Here is a 20,353-nt window from a genome sequence, read left to right as displayed (position 1 = left end):
ACACTCGATTTACTATACAGATTACATACTATTATACAGTATACTACATGAATTTTGGCCAACATATTTATAGCTCAGCTTCAAAGTTGATAAAAATTTACCCAACATTTCTCCAAATTTACAGAAGTTAGTCAAGATTAGTTAGTTTAAATCATTTTCCAAATCCTGGTTTCCCATACTTGTTTATAAACGTCTTCTTTCGTATTTCTTTGGTCACAGAATTTTCCATTTAGGATACTTTGACAAAGCATCATGGAATTCTCTTTTTGTTTGTTTTCTAAACCGGCCGCACGCAGCCAGACTGATAGCCACTGCCGTGACGAATTCCTTCTTTAAAGTCCCATTGAATGGAGCCCCACACATTAAATAACCGATAAACTCATGGCCAACTATATTTCACTTAAGAATCATGCAGCGCACGGTTAGGTCGTAAACAAAATTATTTTCTCTTGATGGCTACATTTGTTATAACAGGACAATTTTTAGTTGTGAATTGTCATACACTGCCCACTGCCAGAAGGGAAAGAGCTCCATATTGAATTTGCTAGACAACAATTCGTGCGACTGAAACTGGCAAAAACTTGCTCAGTTGTAGCTATAGACTTAAGCACATGACCAACTATAACCTATTTTGCATATTATGACAGTCGAGTTGAGTCAAGTTGCATAAAGTGATACAGTCTGTGGCTGTTTTTAGACATATAATAATAATCATCATAATAAATAATAATAATGATCAGTTATTTTAACGACGCTTAAAGCGACCACAAACGTGGGAGAAACCCGCAAGGGCTTATGGATTACAACTTACACGTATACAATTCAACATATTTTAACTCAAACTTGGAATCTTTTCAATTTAGAAAGACATTCCAGATGGGGAAAAACCGTAGATTGTCGGCCTGGTATCGAACCCATAGCCTTCCGATTGCTAGGCCTCATTGCTTCAGATGCCAACACCTTTATCTACTTGGCCACAGCACATGTCACAGAAATAATTACTTTAATTTAATATACCACCAGACAGGAAAAGTGATTTAACAGTAAAATGGAAGTTTGTATAGGGCCTATATGAGTGACCATAAGTTGGTGTTCTTGCATAATCTTAGATCAAGCACAGATAAACTTTAAAATACACTTGTTGTAAGCTAGGGCATACGCCAGTTTAAAAATTCCACAAACAAATTTGCCCTTATCAGAAATGACTGCTACAAAGAAACAGGTACCTAAAAACATGCAGAGCTGATTAAAAGCACTGGGAATTTTGCTGCAGACAGTATTCTGCCAACACAATCTATTGAAATCTACCGGCTGTATTAATGGTTTCAAAGGTTTCTCCCTCAAATAATTTAAATGGCTCTTGGAAAAATAACTTGCTGTTAATAATCTGAGAATAATTTTTCCAATATTAATAGTTTATCGTTCATTTAACAGCTCACCTTCATCCAAGTACTTTTTTTTCATAAAACGTTCAGCTCGATCACCCTTTCCCAATTTAATATAGATTAAAAAACTTGAAAGTGACTGAGATTACCGTCAGAATATAACTCGGGTTCTCTTCGTAGTCCAGGACATCTGTGGTTCGGAGACTGGTGGTGCCTCCGTTAGCGAGAACTGTGTTAGTCAGTGCAAATGGGAAGTTATCAGGATTGATCAGTTCCAAATGCAGGACTGTATGGGCAGTCTGTGACACAAAAGAGATATACGAAGGGGTTTAGCCATTTCAACAGAAAAATCAATTGGATACAGTAAAATTAAGGTTATCAAAAGTATTCACACTAGATCCTGCATAATAATTTGATACAAACCGGATACATCGGTGTCCAGAGCAAGGTACACAAAATGTTGGAAACGCCTCAAAGGTTGGGAGGCGAAACTGCAATATTATGAGTACGATACATCTCACCAGACCTCCTAACTGACCCTCTTGGACCTTAGCTGTCGCCCCACTGACCCCTGGGTCGTTAGGACTAACGTAATAGCCACACTGGATTTTAAAGACAGGCTAAAAAATTGATTTACTTCAAGCTGAGGCACTTAAATGAATTCGGAGAGTGTTTGCCGTTCAATTCAAAAACTCATACTTTGTTGACCATCCTTGTACATGTCACTGCTTTGAGGCCATCAGTGACTAAAACAACAGCGCCTTTTCCATTTATACAGTTGTATCTATAGGCCTACAGTATAGTTCACGTCACCATCATCATCATATTCAATATTACCACACACTGAAGATCTAATGTTTATTGAAAAACCCTAATTGAAAAGAAAGTTTGTGATAATATTAGATGTTCTGCCCGATTAAATCTTCACCAGGGGAATGTGGGGTTTTTCCCGTGAAAGTCACCATCCATACCAGGTTGTCAATCATATTATGTTGTTTATATATCAAGTTCTTCTCTTGGTCAATTAGGAAACTTCCAATACTTTTCTCATTCCCCTCCCCCCCCCCCCAATTTACATAACATGAAGAGAAACAAAAATGAAGCTCACCTGTTCACCATCGTAGACGATAAGAGAGGACGAAAGAGTCGTTCCAGATGGTTCTTCTTCTGGGATTTGTACAAAGTAGATGGACGTGTCAAAATAAGGAGACTCGTCCACGACGTCGAGAACCGTGATATTGAAGGTCGTATCGGCAAATGAAGACTGACTGGAGACCTCTTGTGCCTTAAAGTGTCAAAATGGTTCCAACAGATATGGAAAAAGATTGATATTTCAGCGTATTCGATGATGAGGATCGTAGTCAACGGATCAAGCTCAGAATGGTGATAGTATCAAAACTCTCTATACAAAACATCAATCTTCAACGTCGGTGCATAATTTGTGACATGTCGGTTGAGTAGTAATATTTTACCTGACTTTACTCACAAGAATATTCCTGACCCTTTTTTAATGGGGGCGTGGGGGTGCTGTGGGTAGAGGGGGCAACAAAACTTCAATTAGTGGGCTTATTTCCCTAATTTCCTCCCAAAAGAAGGAGGGGGGAAAAAAACTCTTTGTAGTAGAACGACAGACCACAATGCTGTTTGCTACGATAAAGCTGACCAAAATACATTGAAAGTGATATCTCAATGCTAGTGATCAAATCCCGCAATCGTAAACTTTTCGATGTGAAAAAAGGTAAGAATTTTTTTAGCTAGAACAGGACTTTAAGCCAGTGAACTAGGGATTACATGTTTTGTTCTATCTAACCCTTAGTTGGAGGCGATGGGGGCAATACCTCTTTATTACAATTTGTTTCCTTATTAGGGTGGGTGGGGGAGGAGGGAGGGGGGCCTGGAATGAATTTAATGTGTCAGATCCTATAGTACCTGTTCCTGCTTTACTTTCACAAGGGGTAACCTGTCAGGCTATACCACAATTAGCTGCTGAATACAGTGATCCACAGTCTTCCAATATAAACTATATATAATCAAGAATATTCAGACAGCATATTAAAAAAAACTCCTTACCCTAACTGTCAATGTGAATGAATCTGGCTTTGACAGATCTTCACGATCTAATTGCTTCGAGAGGGAGAGGTACCCATTTGTTAAAATTGGTATAATGATAAAGTAGTCTTCATCATTTCCTGCAAAATGAAATAAGATAAAACTATCAATTAGCCTTGATGAAGAGAACTTTAACGAGAAGGGTTGGGGAGGGGGGGGGGGGGGGGGGGAAGGCTGCTGAGTGTTAGAAGCAGCTTGGGAAATGCAAGGCTTGTCTAAAATGCAAAAATCCCAGCACTGCATGTCTCAAATAATTTTCACAGCAATAACTTTCACAAAGGAGAGGTGCCACCATCGGCACCGTTTTAACATTGGTCAGATTCTTCAACGAGCCACTCCTCTCCCTGCCCTCCCCTCCAAACATCAAACCTGTGTTATGGCTGGATCTACATAGAGATACTCAACAGTATTAAGTATTGGCTGGACCTATGTAGAGATACGCAACAACATTAAATATTGGCTGGATCTATGTAGAGATATGAACAACATTAAGTATTGGCTGGATCTACATAGAGATACTCAACAGTATTAAGTATTGGCTGGACCTATGTAGAGATACGCAACAACATTAAATATTGGCTGGATCTATGTAGAGATATGCAACAACATTAAGTATTGGCTGGATCTATGTAGAGATATGCAACAACATTAAGTATTGGCTGGATCTATATGTAGAGATGCTCAACAACATTAAGTATTAGCTGGATCTATGTAGAGATACGCAACAACATAAAGTATTAGCTGGATCTATGTAGAGATACGCAACAACATTAAGTATTGGCTGGATCTATATGTAGAGATGCTCAACAACATTAAGTATTGGCTGGATCTATATGTAGAGATGCTCAACAACATTAAGTATTGGCTGGATCTATGTAGAGATACTCAACAACATTAAGTATTGGCTGGATCTATGTAGAGATATGCAACAACATTAAGTATTGGCTGGATCTATGTAGAGATACTCAACAACATTAAGTATTGGCTGGATCTATGTAGAGATACTCAACAACATTAAGTATTGGCTGGATCTATGTAGAGATACTCAACAACATTAAGTATTGGCTGGATCTATGTAGAGATACTCAACAACATTAAGTATTGGCTGGATCTATGTAGAGATACGCAACAACATTAAGTATTGGCTGGATCTATATGTAGAGATGCTCAACAACATTAAGTATTGGCTGGATCTATATGTAGAGATGCTCAACAACATTAAGTATTGGCTGGATCTATGTAGAGATACTCAACAACATTAAGTATTGGCTGGATCTATGTAGAGATACTCAACAACATTAAGTATTGACTATATCTACCCAAGATATGAAATAGCAATGTCAAGTATAGACTTACGGAATCTGCCAATTCATTGGTTCACATAGCATTCGAGCAATACTATTCTACTCTCAATTATGCGCTCACAGAAAGTGATATAGGCCTACAATAGAATGACCCCAATGCTACTGGGTCAATATATACATACAGAACGTATCGTTATAAACATATATGACTTTTATTGCACAATTTAACACTACAGAATGCTACATTAGAGCATATGTATATACCTGACCATGTATATTTGATATTATAACTTCCATTTAAATATATCTTCCATGTAAGTAATGGCATATAACTGCCTATATGCACGATACGTACCAGATACTATCGTGTACTGGATTTCATTTGGGTTCCCTACATCTTGATCAAAGGCAGATATAGTGACAACCAGTGAATTCTGGAGAAGAAGAAAAGACAATAAAGTGGATATTAAAATGACATATTTAAAAGCAAAGCAGACGTTGCCTTTTTTATAGCATGATGCAACTTAAATAGACTAGTGGATTAACTTGAACATGCTGTAAGATATATATAATTAACGGAAGCAGAGTAACAGCCGGCCTGGATTAAAGGATTAACTTCTCTTTCCCTTCTTCGTCGATGGCGCTGCTATTTGCACTAATGCATGAATCATGGGTAAATTTGTCAACATTAATGCGCCAATAATTAAAACGGTTACGAAGTGAGCAATCTTTCTGAACGGTGCATGCTACTCGATTGGTTACTGACTGAATGAAACTTGATAATGGTTATTGACTGATGAATATTGATGATGGTTATTGATTGATGAATATTGATGATGGTTATTGACTGATGAGGAACTATCCAACTAGGATCTTCCCCCCCCCCCCCAAAGACTTGTAATGCAAATTTTCACAATATGACCTTTATTGGAAATTTGCATACCAACTATTTATATTTTCAGCTACTTTTCGAATTTGATGACAAAGTTATTTCTTAACTTGGCAGTTTGATGTCATTGTGAATGAAAATGAAGATCCACCAAGCTATGAGCTCTAATGAAAATTTAATAACCAATTTTAACTGTGAAATTAAATTAAGCTATATAAAGATTGAAAATAATTGCATACTTTTCATCTCCCTCTGATCATGAAGTTATATTGATAGTCACGCAAATGTCACAGGATATACATATATATAACATATATATAACCCCCTATTACTGGTTTAGACATTTTTGTGTCCCACAAAGTTTAATATCTATGTTTTTACGTCAGATTGTTTGTTTTTCAAAAGGTATTCACATTTGAAGTATTGATAAGTCTGGGGAAACTCATTAAATGTGTGCAAACTATGACGCAGAGTGTTGCGCTCATCGAAATTTCCTATTTTAGCCCTAAATAAGTTAACCCCTAATTTACACGCCCACATATATCATTTGAATAATGTGATGCGGCTCTATATAAGACAATAAAAAATAAAAAAATTAATCACCTTAGGCCACCAACCTGTGCTCAGTTTTCTTGGAACAAAGGTTTTAGGAACAGAAAATTAGGCAGTGACACTCCCTTTACATCAGTAACGTGCATAATTAGCTAATGTTTATTCATAAATGAAACTAGAATTAGGAACAGACTTTTAAAATGGTCAATCTTTGATGGATTTTGATGGGAATTGCAGCTATTATCTTGATTTCTATTCCCTATTAGATTGATAAGGACAATGTTGTTCCTAGGTGTCCATAGACCTTTATTAGAGTTCATTCAGTTAACAGGTACACTGCTCAAGGGCAAATGGCTGTCTTGAATTTCATTGTATGGTGGGCACCTATTGTTTCTGTTGTCACAATTACCACATATTCAGCCTTAAGATATAGAGGCCCCCCCCCCCTCCAAGGAAAAATGAATAATAGAGTATTTATCTACAATATGTAAAACAATAAACAATATAACCAGCCTGCAAAATTATTGTCCCCCCAAAGGAAAAATGAAAAATAGAGTTTTTATATTTATACCTGTAAAACAATATACCATGAAACCAGTTGCCAATATGGCTGTCAATATAGTCAAACACTACGTAAATCATTTATAGGTTTGTACATGATATATTTAATATAATGGCATTAGGCCTATAATTTAGCAGGCCTCGAAATGTAGGTTATTTACTGGCTACATGACGGTGGATTTTGCTGCTTGCCTGTAGAAAACAAAAGGACTAACATTTCTTTTTGGTAAGTTAAGGCTGTTCTGTTCTGTGGGGCTGTTCTGTGAGTTAAGGATGTTTCTTTGTGTTAAGTCAAGCAAAATGCTAGCAGGAATTTGATGTTATCAAGTAGATACTTTTATGTAGTGGCAATATTTTAGTGAGTGGCTAAAACTTGTGAAGTTCCAGGCCTGCTGTATTGATGATGCTAAATGCATCTGCCCTATATCCACCAGCATTAATCCGCTTTGATAATCCCCAGTGACAGAAAACTCATGAATATTTAATTATGTAACCTAAAACAATGATCACATGTATGCCTAAATTACACACATTGACTGTTACGGCAGCCTTAAGTGAAAACGTACAGGTTAAGTATAATCTGACAGTGATGTTAGAGATAACTAATTCAGATTTCTATCAAACTTGAGATTTGGATTATAACTGTTGTGATAGCTGGTAAATCGTTCATCATTTCTTATTTGTAGGACTTGCTGTATATAAGTTTGTATTACTGTACGTGTATCGCAGTCTATTGATACAATTATACTATTACTTTTCTGTTTTTCTTTACTTTTTTCGTTTACGACTTGTGTAAGCCAAATTTCCGATTGTGGACAATCAATTCAAATTCATTCATCATCACTCTTTATTTATGTATAGTGCCATCAATTTATTATCCCTAGCCATAGATGGATAGCATAGCATCATGGGTTATAATGATATTTTATATTATATTTCAGGGCAAACATATTTAAAAACACAAAACTTGTACAAACATATGACCTGCACTACAAACATTCTATTTTTATTGAACTATATACAAAGTATATGAACAGTGAATAACTGGCAACGACATCTCTAAAATCTATATGCTATGTTGGTACAAATTACATTTAATCTTTGGTCATTCAAGTTGTCTTAACTTTAATACGGGCAGAAACAAAACTTGCTTACAGGGCTCACGAACCATTACCCAATCTTTTATGAATTTAATCAAGCATTAATGGTGTAGGTAGTACACCGTTAGCTGGCCTAAATGTTAATGTTTAATCCATTGTTTTATTAACTATTATAAACTGTACACAAACATGTTGCATAAAATGCCTAATTTTAATAGGTTCACTTAGTCTACATATATTCTTTCACATTTTTTTTTTTTTTTAATAGTTTTTGACTTGCATGACCTTAAAAGTTACAAACTTTGTCACACAATTTCAAAGCAGTATGAAGTATCAATTTTAATTAGTTAATTAAGCGTAAATCTAACCTCAAAGGATCTTTAGAGACGGTGTTAAAGGGGAATGCAGGGAATATTACTCAGTGTTCAAATTTTGTACACTGAGATGTTTTGAAGACTCTAAATTCTATCTCTTATAAAGTAATAACTATCATTCCCGGGAACCAGAATGCTATACTTATACTGAAGTTATTCCCTCGGGTAGCAGAAAAGCCCTTTAAGGATGATTAAAGATTAACCCTAAGGGAGCAAGCAATGTAGTATTATTACAATAAGTGACTACGAGACCTTCCAGAAACATCAGAAAAGAAGTTAACTACTGTAACTAAAATGATTTTAAATGTTACTGTCTTTGGTGGCAATCAGAATTTCAGCTGGGTTTTATGCTTAAGGGCATATATAGTGATCAAAACTCTATAGCATCAACAAATATTTCATATTCATGTTTATAAATCATTTTGAACACTTGTATCAAATTCATTAAAGTTTGATGGAGTGAAATTTGATATTGATCAAGTTTAATCACTTCTACTGTAGGCAAATCGAGGAGAAAGACCCATTGCTACTCCAATAGCTTTGTATTCCTGAGAGAATTAGGGCTGTTCTCAAGTTACACATTGCCACAATACATAAAGAAATATATGGTAATTCGAAGAAAATCCCTCGTCTTTACCCTACGACTGGATTCAGTGAACAAAATTATTTTCGGTGAGCTTTCAGTGCATACATCTATGGTAACAATGGAAAACATATTCCAATCATAACACTGCAATTTCATATCATACTCCACTCTGCATGATTAAACTATCCCAGTAAGTGATCTACAAAGTATTTGATTCAGCTATTTATGTTACAACATGTATGTTTCTGGGTGAAGCCATTCAGTTCAAAGGAAGAACTTCAAAATTAAATTTGAACGGCTATAGACCTTTTTAACAGCTACATGTCACCAATTATTAACAGTGGCTGAATATAAAGTCTAACACACATTCTAGACCATAAAGGTCAGTTCCTCGGAGGGGACACAAAACTCATCGAGGAGAAGGAAAGGAATTCTATGTCGTCAAATGGCATATATGTTTTACAAATTTGTAACAGACGATCTGTGCCAACTAAAGGTCATCCAAGCATACTTGTATTCAAAGTTAAAAAGAACAATTTTTGGTATTTTATTAGAATTTAATCAAAGCAACATGTGATTAAAATTTACATTTTGATATGTAAAGAGGTGCCCACATCATAATCATCATCATCAATTAAGCCTTCACTTTAATAAGCATTACAGAGATTTAGCATAACGTAAAACCTCAAGAGATAAATTTCAAACAATTGGTAACATTCTACATATCTCTGTGTCTGAGAGGGTTCAATATTAAATGTAGGGATTATGAAACATATTTTTTTTAAATAGTAAAGACTACTCGTGCATGTAACAATACCAACCAATGCATCCAAGTGCTAAACTACTTCCTGAGAGGTAGACACGCATGTTTTGTTTTACCCTCAACAACGTTCAGAAGTTAAACCTTACACTCAACTTGGTAACTTCACATCTGAATTAACAATACTGAACCAGAACACTAATTTGGACCTCAATTGTTTTGACAAATTTTTATGAGCAGAACTGGAAAATTAACCAATTGCTACCCCTTCACATTTCTCTTGGCCATTATACTGTACCTCCTTGGAGGCCTATGAAGCCCAATTTGTAACTATTTGCCGCCTGAATACCCTTGTTTTAATATAGTACTTAACCACATTTCACAACCCTAGAGGCCCGGTCACACTACAGCGATATTTTATCGGAATACGGTCCGATTTTTCCGATTTTAGGACGAAGAGTGAGGTTTGTGGTAGTGAATGTAATGGGTGCAGTGGAGTATTCCAATACCTACTCCAAATCTGAGGGGTTCTGGAACGGACTACATTATGAAGTGACGTCACATCGAAAAACGATAAAAATCGGAAGAGAAATCGGATAGCTATCCGATAAAAGGAAACGGAGTCAATATCAAAAGTTAGGAGCGGGCTATTCCACATCGGAATGGCTCAACATATAGCAAATCAGGTCCTTTATCACTGTGGCTAGAAGACCCGAACGAAAAACTGGCTGTTTCGATTCCTCTGGGAAAATCGGATAGTATTCTGATAAAAAATCGGTATAGTGTGCCTGGGCCTTAAACAAAAAAGGACACACAGACAAGAAAAGGCATTCGTTGTATTTAATATCTTGTAACACTTTAAGGTTAAATTTCAACTCGCAACTGCAAGAATAGAAGGATGTCAGATTCATTCCTACAGATTTCCTCAGATGTTTTTACCTTCTGCATTATTGAGAAATTAAACTTATAATGTAACAATAAAGTTACAATATCCCTACAAACTTTTAAGTCAAAACTGTACTAAATGTCTATAGACAGCACTGTACCAAAAAGATGTTAGTTCCAAATGTAATTAAACCCCCCCGCCCCCGCATCCCCCAGCCCCGCACAAACACCGCTTTCTGTTACTTACATCATCACTGATATTAAACTTCTTTTGAGAAGAGATTGTTTACAGCCGATCAATAACTTCATCGTGTTTCGAGAGAAGCATTCATGTGCAATCATTTCAATCGTTAATGTTATTCAAGTGCCACTTCCTTATCATTTTGCCACTAGCTATAAACATTAGAATAACATTGAATTATTTTGTTACCATAAACATTTCAAAACAATATACCCCCCCCCCACTCCCCCAACAAGGTTAACATTTTTCAAACAGTCAATTTCCACAAGTTGTTTTGATCAATTCTTCCTTCTTTTCTCTTTCATTCTGCAGTTTTGTCTTTCTTATCATCTCTTGAGGATCAATGGCAGATGGCAGGCCCAGCTACTGAAGGCGCAACAAATATTGATTACACACAGCGCATATCAATTGCTTTTAAGCTCAAGGCGAGTAGATTTGCATTTTCCGCAGTGTGATAGCTGTTCTTATAATCACCTGCCTCGCACATTTTACTTTACAATTTACTGTCGAAGGAGGCATCCATCTGTGCCTAAAATATCTGTTAGAATGGTACAGTATATATAAGAATAAATCGCGTACTGTCTTTCCTGAGTGTTATTATGCAAATATCTAAAATCAACAAATGACCACAGAAGGAAACGGTCACACAACTTCCTCACTAGGAGTGTCAAAGACAGATAGGATTTTGTTGAATATTCAGTAAGCCGAATCTGTGAATGCTCTCGGTCAGTGTTTCCTCTAAGAAATTTCCCATTGAGTCAAAATGGCTAATATCTGAATATTTGACTCACCACCGTCCTGGGGGATGGGGTCTAAGGGGAGGGGTAAAATTCCGGGCAAATTATTTTATTGAACCAAAAACACAATCGGTCAATGTTTTCGTGACTTTTCACGATGTTACATCTTGCCGACAGTATTAGTACCAGGGGCGTAGCCAGGATTTTCATAGTTGTGTGCACGACTATCTGAGCGGAGCGCCACCATTGGTTGGCGCGGAGCGTACAAGAAAATTTTTGGTTTTACAAACCCCCAAGATGGCCGGAAACGGCCCTTCCCGCGTGTTCATTCTGGTTCCCTGGCCTCTTGAGACACCTCATTCAATATCACTTTTAAACCCCAAAACAAACGAGTTAAAATAGTACGTAATTCAATACTACATAATGTATTTAAAATTAGCAAGGTACGTGTACAGAGTAAGCCAATAACAACAGGCAACAAAGTGCTGCAGCTCTATAAAGTCTGTTAATCAACGATAGGCTTATTTGACTGTGGAATGTTTCTCAACTGAAATATTATCTACGTAAACGGGTTCTTAACTAGATGTTATAAAACTGACAAGATCGGATCCTAGTCTTTTTCGGCGGGTAGAGTGTTGATTGAAACGGCACACAATAGAAATGACAGCCTAGATGACAGAAGAATAGGTCACCTTATTTAGCCATATTCTTGCTACGTTCTTGTCAATAGTTTTTCCTGTCTAGACTCTAAAACTCGTCCATCATGCTTATGGATTTGAATTATGGGTGTTTTAAAAAAAAAGATAACTTGGCTAAAAAAAGTTTAGGACCGGGCCTACAGTGCTACACAGGGCAACGCCCCTGTGTACTAAACATTGGTCAATCCAATGTCTGAATTTAAATTGAGGCATGGAACACTGAGCTTTATTTAAGCGATGATTGCTAAATAATAATAAATTAGTTTGTTGCATATTACGCTTTATTTTTACAAGCTAAATTTGGCTCAAATAGTGCACCACTTGCAATGCAGGGTAGGAATTAAGATTTGGCTTTGGGGGGCTATTATTTGGAAAATGAAAAGTTAAAAACGCCCCCTTAATTACCAGGGCTTTTTTAAGGTTTAAGGGGGCGCTCTTCCAAAGTTCAATCTGCTGTTCACGGAAAAGGTTGTAAGCATTCATCAGGATCAAAGCACAATTACCCTCTTCCTAGTTAGCAGCAACCGTATAGCAAATTCATTTAAAGTTTAACTGCCAAACTTTGGGATCGTTTAGCAAGTAACGTCAATCCACCTAATATATGACGAAAAACCAATAACCCATCAACTGAAATAGAAAACACAGGTTTACTTCCACTGAAGGTGCCCTTTCCTTTAATCATGGATTTTATTGTGTGTGGATAAATCACTCACCACCAAATACGAAACAATTATGCTGCTGAAAAGTAATCAAAGTTAAAACCTTCAATCCATCGCCACAGCAACGGCGTATGTAAAATACAACATTCCCTCTTTAAGACATGGCACATACCTTCCAAACAACTGCCGATTTCCAGCAAATTGAAAATTGTAAACAAAGCTACACATTTTTTATTTTTTTTGCAATCCGATGGTTAGGCTACATTTCCCATTGACTTAGTGTGGTTGTTAGGCTAACATGTGGTCGAAGGGTGCAGTATTTCATGGATATTTTAGTTCTAACTAACTGCGTCACAATTTCAGCGAATAAAGAGATGCTTAGACTAGACTTTCCCGTTGACTACGTGTGGTGTTTGGCTACCATGCGCGCAATAATAGCAGCAAGGAAAGTATGTAAACAAAGCTACGCAAAGTATTGATATTATTATTTTTTGGGCAAACCGATGGTTAGGCTACATTTCTCATTGACTTAGTGTGGTTGTTAGGCTAACATGTTGTCGAAGATTGCAGTTTTTCTTAGATATTTTTATTTTTTATTTGCAACACAACTTGAGCGAATAAACAGATGGCTAGGTTAGAGTTCCACGTAATTTGCCAGTGACTGTGCGGTAAATTCCCGGTGGTTGTGCGCAACCCTCCAGCACTGCTTCAAATTTGATGCAGGATTGTGAGAACTCTTTGTGCGATTCACGCTGCTACTGCAAACCCTAGCTAAAGCAAAAGCATGTCACAATTAAATTTACACAGACACCTGATATTACGAGGGCGATTTTCTTATATTTCTTTTTCGCCCTCGCAATTGTGCTTTCGGAGGGCTTTTTTTTGGCACTTGCTAGGGCGAATCGCCTGTCGCCCCGCTTATTTCTGACCCTGTTGCAATGTAATGTAAGGTAGGCTATACAGATAATATTTTTAGTACACTGGTGGCAGTGCTAACCATCGTAGTGTAGGCAATGTATCAGGGCACGTTACGTTATATGATTTAGCTTTACAGCAATCGAGCTAAATCTGCGTGACTGTATAGAAAAACATGGCTACGGTAAAGTTAACGATCGCAAATTTTAACATTTCTGACGATAAGTTGCAAACAATTTACAGTAATAATTTCTTCACTTCAAGTTGAAGTTCTGAACATCATGCCTTTTGAAACGTTTTTTTTTCTATTCACACTGTATAAAATTCAGGAGAAAATGAAACCCTCTTTTTTTTTCTCTCTCTCTGAACGCCAGTGCGTCAAATCGGCAAGCCATTGCGTCAAAATCGTGTCATAGCGGCTTAGCGGAAACACTGCTCTCGGTCACGTTTAGGAAACACTCTTTCAAACACTTGAAGAAATACAACAAAAACAAAAAAAAATACATAAAACATGGATCAAGCAAGGAATACTTCAAACTAGAATTAAGTGTGTTAAAGTAAGTAGGCCTGACGTTTTGATCCTAGCAGGATCTTCTTCAAAGGCTAAAATGAACTAGAATTAATTCAGGGGTATTAAAAAGGGGTATTAAAAAATTTGCTCGATCGTTATTATATGAGTAATGTTTGCCATGGAAGCAATTCTGAATGTTACTATCTGCTAGAAATCTGCTCTATTGTTTAAATTTAAGAATGAAAGGGGGGTAACCTTCTTTTAAGATAAAGAGTGTCGTTTGGAGTAAACTAATGATCATCGCAAATATAAAAATAATGTACGCATCACAACATGTAAGCAGTGCATATAAGAAAGACCTCATTAGCACCTCCTTGAGCACTGTGATAATCCCACTAATTGGTTGCATGATTATAAGTGGGTAATCATACCCCATTCCCACCCCCTCTGCATCCATACTTGACCTAATACTTTATAGAATGACCACCAATATCCCACAATACCCACAAATATATCTAGATAAATCAGACACACACTGCTGAATGACCCTTATTCCGGTCCCCAGTGGCAACCACTAATTAGGTATACAGACACGTTGAGAAAAGACCCAACGATCATTAATGAGACCGTTCAATCATCACAACTCTTGTTTACCTTCATAAATTTTCCTTTTTATGGTGAGAGGACTGACCAGCAGTGATAATGTTCACTGAGTCAAAACTGATTTCAACAGAACCGCTGAAACCATAACTAAAGAAATGAAAACTTCCGAGGGTGTATAAAGTTCAATGGAAGAGAACTCACAGTCTGGTTTGCATTGGTTCTGAGGTAAAAATGGACCGCAAAACTAAACTAATCTGTCTGCTGAATTTGTCTTGTTTGATATGTCGACCAGTGAGTGGGTATAGGAAGACAAATTATAACCTAACTTCAACTTTTAAAAGTTCTGTTAATTAAATAACTAAAGCTGCATTTTTCTTTCTTTTAGTTTTTTAATTTTAATTTGATACAAATGGGTAGTACCATCTTGAGACTGTCTATTGAATAGACTAGATATCTGAAAACATACTGGTTACTTTATTAGTTCACCAAAATTGCACCAGGGATGATGATAATTGCTGGGAGTAAGGATTGTAACCAAATATAATTAGGAGCATCTACCAACGGTTCATAGGCACATAGATCTCCTACTCAGACTGAGGGGTAACCGATTATGCGTGTATATATGCGTGAATTATACGGCTTAATATTTAGAATATTGGAAAAAGTTGCAAAGTCCCAGCTTTGCACAGAAACCGATTACGGTTACAATGTAACATTGTCACGCTCATTATGAATATTCGTATAAATAAATTTATATTTTGTATCACCACAAATGTTTACATCCCTTGAAAAAACCTGCTGTTGTTTTAAATAAATTAGATAACTTTAACTTGGCATGTACTTTAACTTGGCAATTAGGACAAGTCTCTGTTATTATCATCAATTTTGCTTAATATCATATTGCAGTTTGGTAATTCACCGAACCTTTTCACTACTTCATTGCATTCTTACAGAACATCGCTCAATCAAGTAACTTGACTAAATCTGGTGTAAATAGGAATATAGTCCATATATATGTATGTTTGGTATTGAAACAAAAGAAAACCGATCTACTTTTACACGTAAGCTAGTTAGTTCACATTCAGTCCACTTGCTTTGCATGCAGATGACATGAATTACATGCATAATTTATGCAAATTACATGTAAAGCAATATAGCAGAAGAGATTGCATGGCATAGGCAGACATCTAGCACAGTTACATGTTAATATGAAGAGATAATTAAGAATAAAATGAAGTACTAAATTTTAAATTATAAATATTTGAGTTTCAGCATGTGAATATATGGTGTCTATAATTCACGTTTGAAACAATTGATATATTTATTTTCAGATTTTGAGAGATGAATATTTAAATGGCATAATCTCACCTCTGGTGTTGTCTCTGAGATGCTGGTATCATATGAGCTGTTGCTGAAAGCTGGAGGACTATCTTGTAAATCTTCTACTATCACCGTGACAACTGTAGAACTATTCAGATATGGTGTGCCAGAGTCCTGACATTACCATAAAGAAAAAAATAATAATAAGCAAAGTGATGGCAACAACTTCAACATTTATGTGGAAGAAACCAAATGTCAACCCCTCCCCCTAGCACCCCCTCTCTAGCCCCCCTAACTCTTTACTATATGAAATATATTTGCGTGACATTAACATAATATCTCTCAAATCAGCTCACAGCTAAATGTAAGAGCAAAGACATTCATGCAGTGGTAACTTTGCTTCAACCTTTTTCAAATGTTAATTTTTCTTTCCTTAAAGAAGAAACAAATCCAGTAGTCGCCATTAACCTTTGCAAGAGAAACAGCAATTATGAGCAACTCCCAAAATAAAAATGAAGGGTTCCAGCTCTTTCAAGCCTTTGTGGAATATACCATGTGGTGCTGAAGTTCTGTCATATGCACAGGGCTTAAGACTTGAACAAGTCTAAACATAACTTTCCAGCACCACTGGTGTTTGAATGACAGTCCTGAAAATCTGTACATTTGCTTTCATCTACAGAAGTATTCTTGGTAGTAAAGAGCAGTTAGGATCCTGTCAGTCTTACCTGAGGCATTCAAGAGAAGCATTTAGCTGTGATAATTTGATGATGAGTGCTGAGTTATGGGGAGTAAAGGATGTGTGCATTAATTAGGGAATAGAGGATATGTTAAATCGAGCAATGATGGAGGGTGGCTACGTAGTTGGAACGACTTTATAAACTTCACTTTGAAGTTCTATTGAGATGTCTCAACCTCAGTGAATAGATGTATTTGAAATACCTTGGCTATAACTGTTATGAAGTACTCTTGAGCCACTTCAAAATCAAGATCATTTTCCAGCGTCAACCATCCCGTCGATGAGATTGCAAAGAGATCGCTGGGAACCTTGAACAAGAGAGAATAGTACTTCAAAGAAAGTAGGTGGGGGCGGGATGATGCATCCACCCAGAAGGAGGGGCATGAAAAGGGAGACTTAACTCAAATCTGTAGACTGCCAAAAGTGTAACTCTCAAACATTTCTGAGGCTACAAACTTCACTCACCCCATACATATTTTTTTTACATGCACAGGGATTATAAAATTTGAATTTTCACAAAAATTCCCGATGGCGTCCATGATTTTCATTGACCTGCTTTAACATATGATGCAGGTTATACTTATCATCACTGTCTCTAACTCAAGACATGGTAGATTGGATAGAACCTATTTTGGTTGCCTGGCTAAGCACTCGAGCCTTCCCAGCAATGGATCACAGAAAGCTGGTCTGTGATGTCATATCTCCAAATGTTCTCCAAAGGCTTTACTTTCCTATTATAATCTTCTTGTTGGTTTATTTCTTCAAAACCTTGATACCTACATTTGGAATGTATGTATAGCTTGTCAAGGGTTTCTGTATTTAGAATTTCTTCCCAATGTGACATTTTTATATATACATTATTTTTACCTCTGTGAATAAGTGAGGAAAATTTTATAAAGACAAACAAAAACGTTTACATCTGAATTGCCGTGATGACAAATTCATTTTGCTGTTGTTACCAGATGCATTGATAAAATACTGCCAAATTTGAAGAAAAGAAATTCATGTTTGCAATACAAAACGCTATGAAGATGTGGGTTTGACCGAAAAAGATACAGAAAATTTCTGGCATTTTGATTATGCAGTCCACCTCAACCACGACTCTCTCTGATCCCTTGTCAAATGAGCAAAAAAGCACCTCAGTATTGTTTCATAAACATGTGACAAACATAGGGGCAAGAGGGGTGGGAGGGTGGCAAAGGAGAGGGGAGGGGAGGGGTTGAGGCATGGCAGTTCTCACTTATACAGAGGTTATATCCTCCCCCAAGATGTGGTGCTACCACTTTTCAGCCTGATCCATTCTTAAACATTAATAATCTAGTAAGTCTATATATATTTCTTACTGCTGCAGCTGTGTTGGCTTCAATCTTCTGAACAGAGAACACCACTATCCCATTAATTCCCTTGTCCGCATCGTCTGCTATGACCTCAAGCAAGCGGATACCCGTGGAGCTGTTCTCGGTAACATTGATGGTATAATTAGCTTCAAAGACGGGAGCGTTGTCATTCACATCTTCCACCAATAAGAGTTCGCTCATCGATGCCTTAAAAATGGATGGGATAAAAAACAAAATTTCTAACAACAAAACAACAACAATAAAAGACAATTGTCATGTAAAACTGTACATCAACATGAAACAGACGCAGAGCAACTATCTTTAAGGTTTGAATTGGGCTCCTTTAACTTAACCCTGTTTGTGATTTTGCAAAAATGTAAAACTATTTCATAGTATGTTGTGTATCATACTCACCATTGCATAAAATTACCTCTCATATAAAACTTTATTGTGATGCATACAGTAATATTTTGGCGAATATATGAATATCTGTCCCATTTTAATACTTCAATACTATTTGTGCAATGTGTTAATATTAGTCAGTTGTGTGTCCAACACAAAGTTTTCTGCATTGCTAGCCTCTTTAAAATGAAATACTGCTTTCAGTTGCAACAACACCCTGAGAAATGTTGGAATCTTTGACACTACCAATTTTTTTTTCTTCCTCTTATACAAACATTTCAAATACTTACTGTAAACTAGCTAAATAAGGCCTACAGCAATCTTCATCACAAAAGTACATATCAATATGCCAAACCTACTTCAGATATAATCCTGGAATAAAAAAAGTATGTATTGGTTTATTATGAGGGTAAATACACCTTTTGGAAACCTACGAAATACTCCGACAAATAGGTCAAAAATGAACGAGCAAGTTGTTTACTTGAGAGATTCTACCGAGAAGTGAAATATGATAAACCTGTATTTTCTGTTAATAAAAAACTGAAAACTTTGACACAAATAACAGCTCACCGTTTGATTGGTCTCATCACGGATTCTGACATCCAGGAAATAAACTTCGTTTTGCTTCGGAAATGATGGGGCAAAAAGAGAGGTGGAAATTTATTTAGTGTCATAAATGTTACAAACACTTGTGCAAAATTGATGGAGATCGATCATATTTGGAAAAACATTGATGAATATTATCATAACAAATTTTAGGGTTTCATGGCTCATAATCAGATTTGAATAAACACACAGTCTTGTACTGTACCTTTATATGTACTTGTAAAGAAAATATTAATATCTTCAAGCAGCAAAATACAAAATCAACACACATTGGTATTTTTTAGGACAAACAAACCATTTTATTGATTTGCCTTACACAGTGTTCAACCATCAGAAACATATTTTAAAAAACAAATTCTCCAGTTTGAAAGAAACATACTACATTTGTGGTCTTCCTACCCCCTCTTGACCTCTCCCATCCCCCCTCCCTCTCCCAACCACTACCAATAGATTATCTTGCCCTTCCCCACTCCCTCCCCCCCCACCCCAACCACCACTAGATTCAACTATAGAAATTTTAATGCACGTGTCACTCTAAACAATAGTGACAGCCTCAATGACTTACTACATGCATTGGCTGGCTGTATCAAATATGTTTACCTTTTCATTATAGTTCATACATACAGAACTGACAAGAGAAAACTGGCTGTTTAAATAACACAAAGCGCCACAATAAAAGGATCCTCGATGCACGGGGGAGGAGGAGGCCGTAATGATTTAATCAGTGTGCATTAATATGTACTCAACTTTCATGGACAGCTATATAATTTACAGCTCGAAAGGTAATCGACTCTTTAATAGAGCTGCATTTAACGGTGATGTCAAGGATTCTGATAAGAATCCTTTCTACACAAGCATCAATTATTAATACTGCTTGGTGTTGCATGGATGGATTGATATACAGGAAATAAAAATATTAACAATATTTGCAGTGTTTAGAAGCTACCTTGAATACAATTTCACGCATTATGATCAGATGTCCAGATATCGTGCTTATAAATTTATCTTAACTCATGAATTGACTTCCCATAACGGACAATTTGGCAGAGCTGTTTATTGGTTTCATCGGTATATCCAGTGTCA

The 20,353-nt window shown here is 36.5% G+C and overlaps 1 protein-coding gene across 3 annotated transcripts in view; it reads right to left on the bottom strand.

The window, feature by feature from the left end:
* Positions 1-20,353, bottom strand: part of LOC139968922 (cadherin-23-like) — a 120,832-nt gene that overhangs the window by 66,965 nt on the left and 33,514 nt on the right. For all 3 annotated transcript variants that reach the window (XM_071973544.1, XM_071973543.1, XM_071973542.1), the window contains exons 5-12: positions 19,235-19,288; positions 18,269-18,469; positions 17,129-17,233; positions 16,238-16,363; positions 5,154-5,232; positions 3,456-3,574; positions 2,494-2,670; positions 1,535-1,684 (exon numbers count right to left, since the gene is read on the bottom strand). In XM_071973544.1, the coding sequence (XP_071829645.1) occupies positions 1,535-1,684; positions 2,494-2,670; positions 3,456-3,574; positions 5,154-5,232; positions 16,238-16,363; positions 17,129-17,233; positions 18,269-18,469; positions 19,235-19,288 (1,011 nt within the window). The remainder of the gene's footprint in view (positions 1-1,534; positions 1,685-2,493; positions 2,671-3,455; positions 3,575-5,153; positions 5,233-16,237; positions 16,364-17,128; positions 17,234-18,268; positions 18,470-19,234; positions 19,289-20,353) is intronic.

The sequence above is a fragment of the Apostichopus japonicus genome, chromosome 6 (assembly GCF_037975245.1).
Source record: "Apostichopus japonicus isolate 1M-3 chromosome 6, ASM3797524v1, whole genome shotgun sequence".
NCBI classification, from domain to species: Eukaryota; Metazoa; Echinodermata; class Holothuroidea; order Aspidochirotida; family Stichopodidae; genus Apostichopus; species Apostichopus japonicus.
The sequence above is the reverse complement of the archived record's forward strand: the minus strand, read 5'-3'. Positions and strand labels throughout refer to the sequence as shown.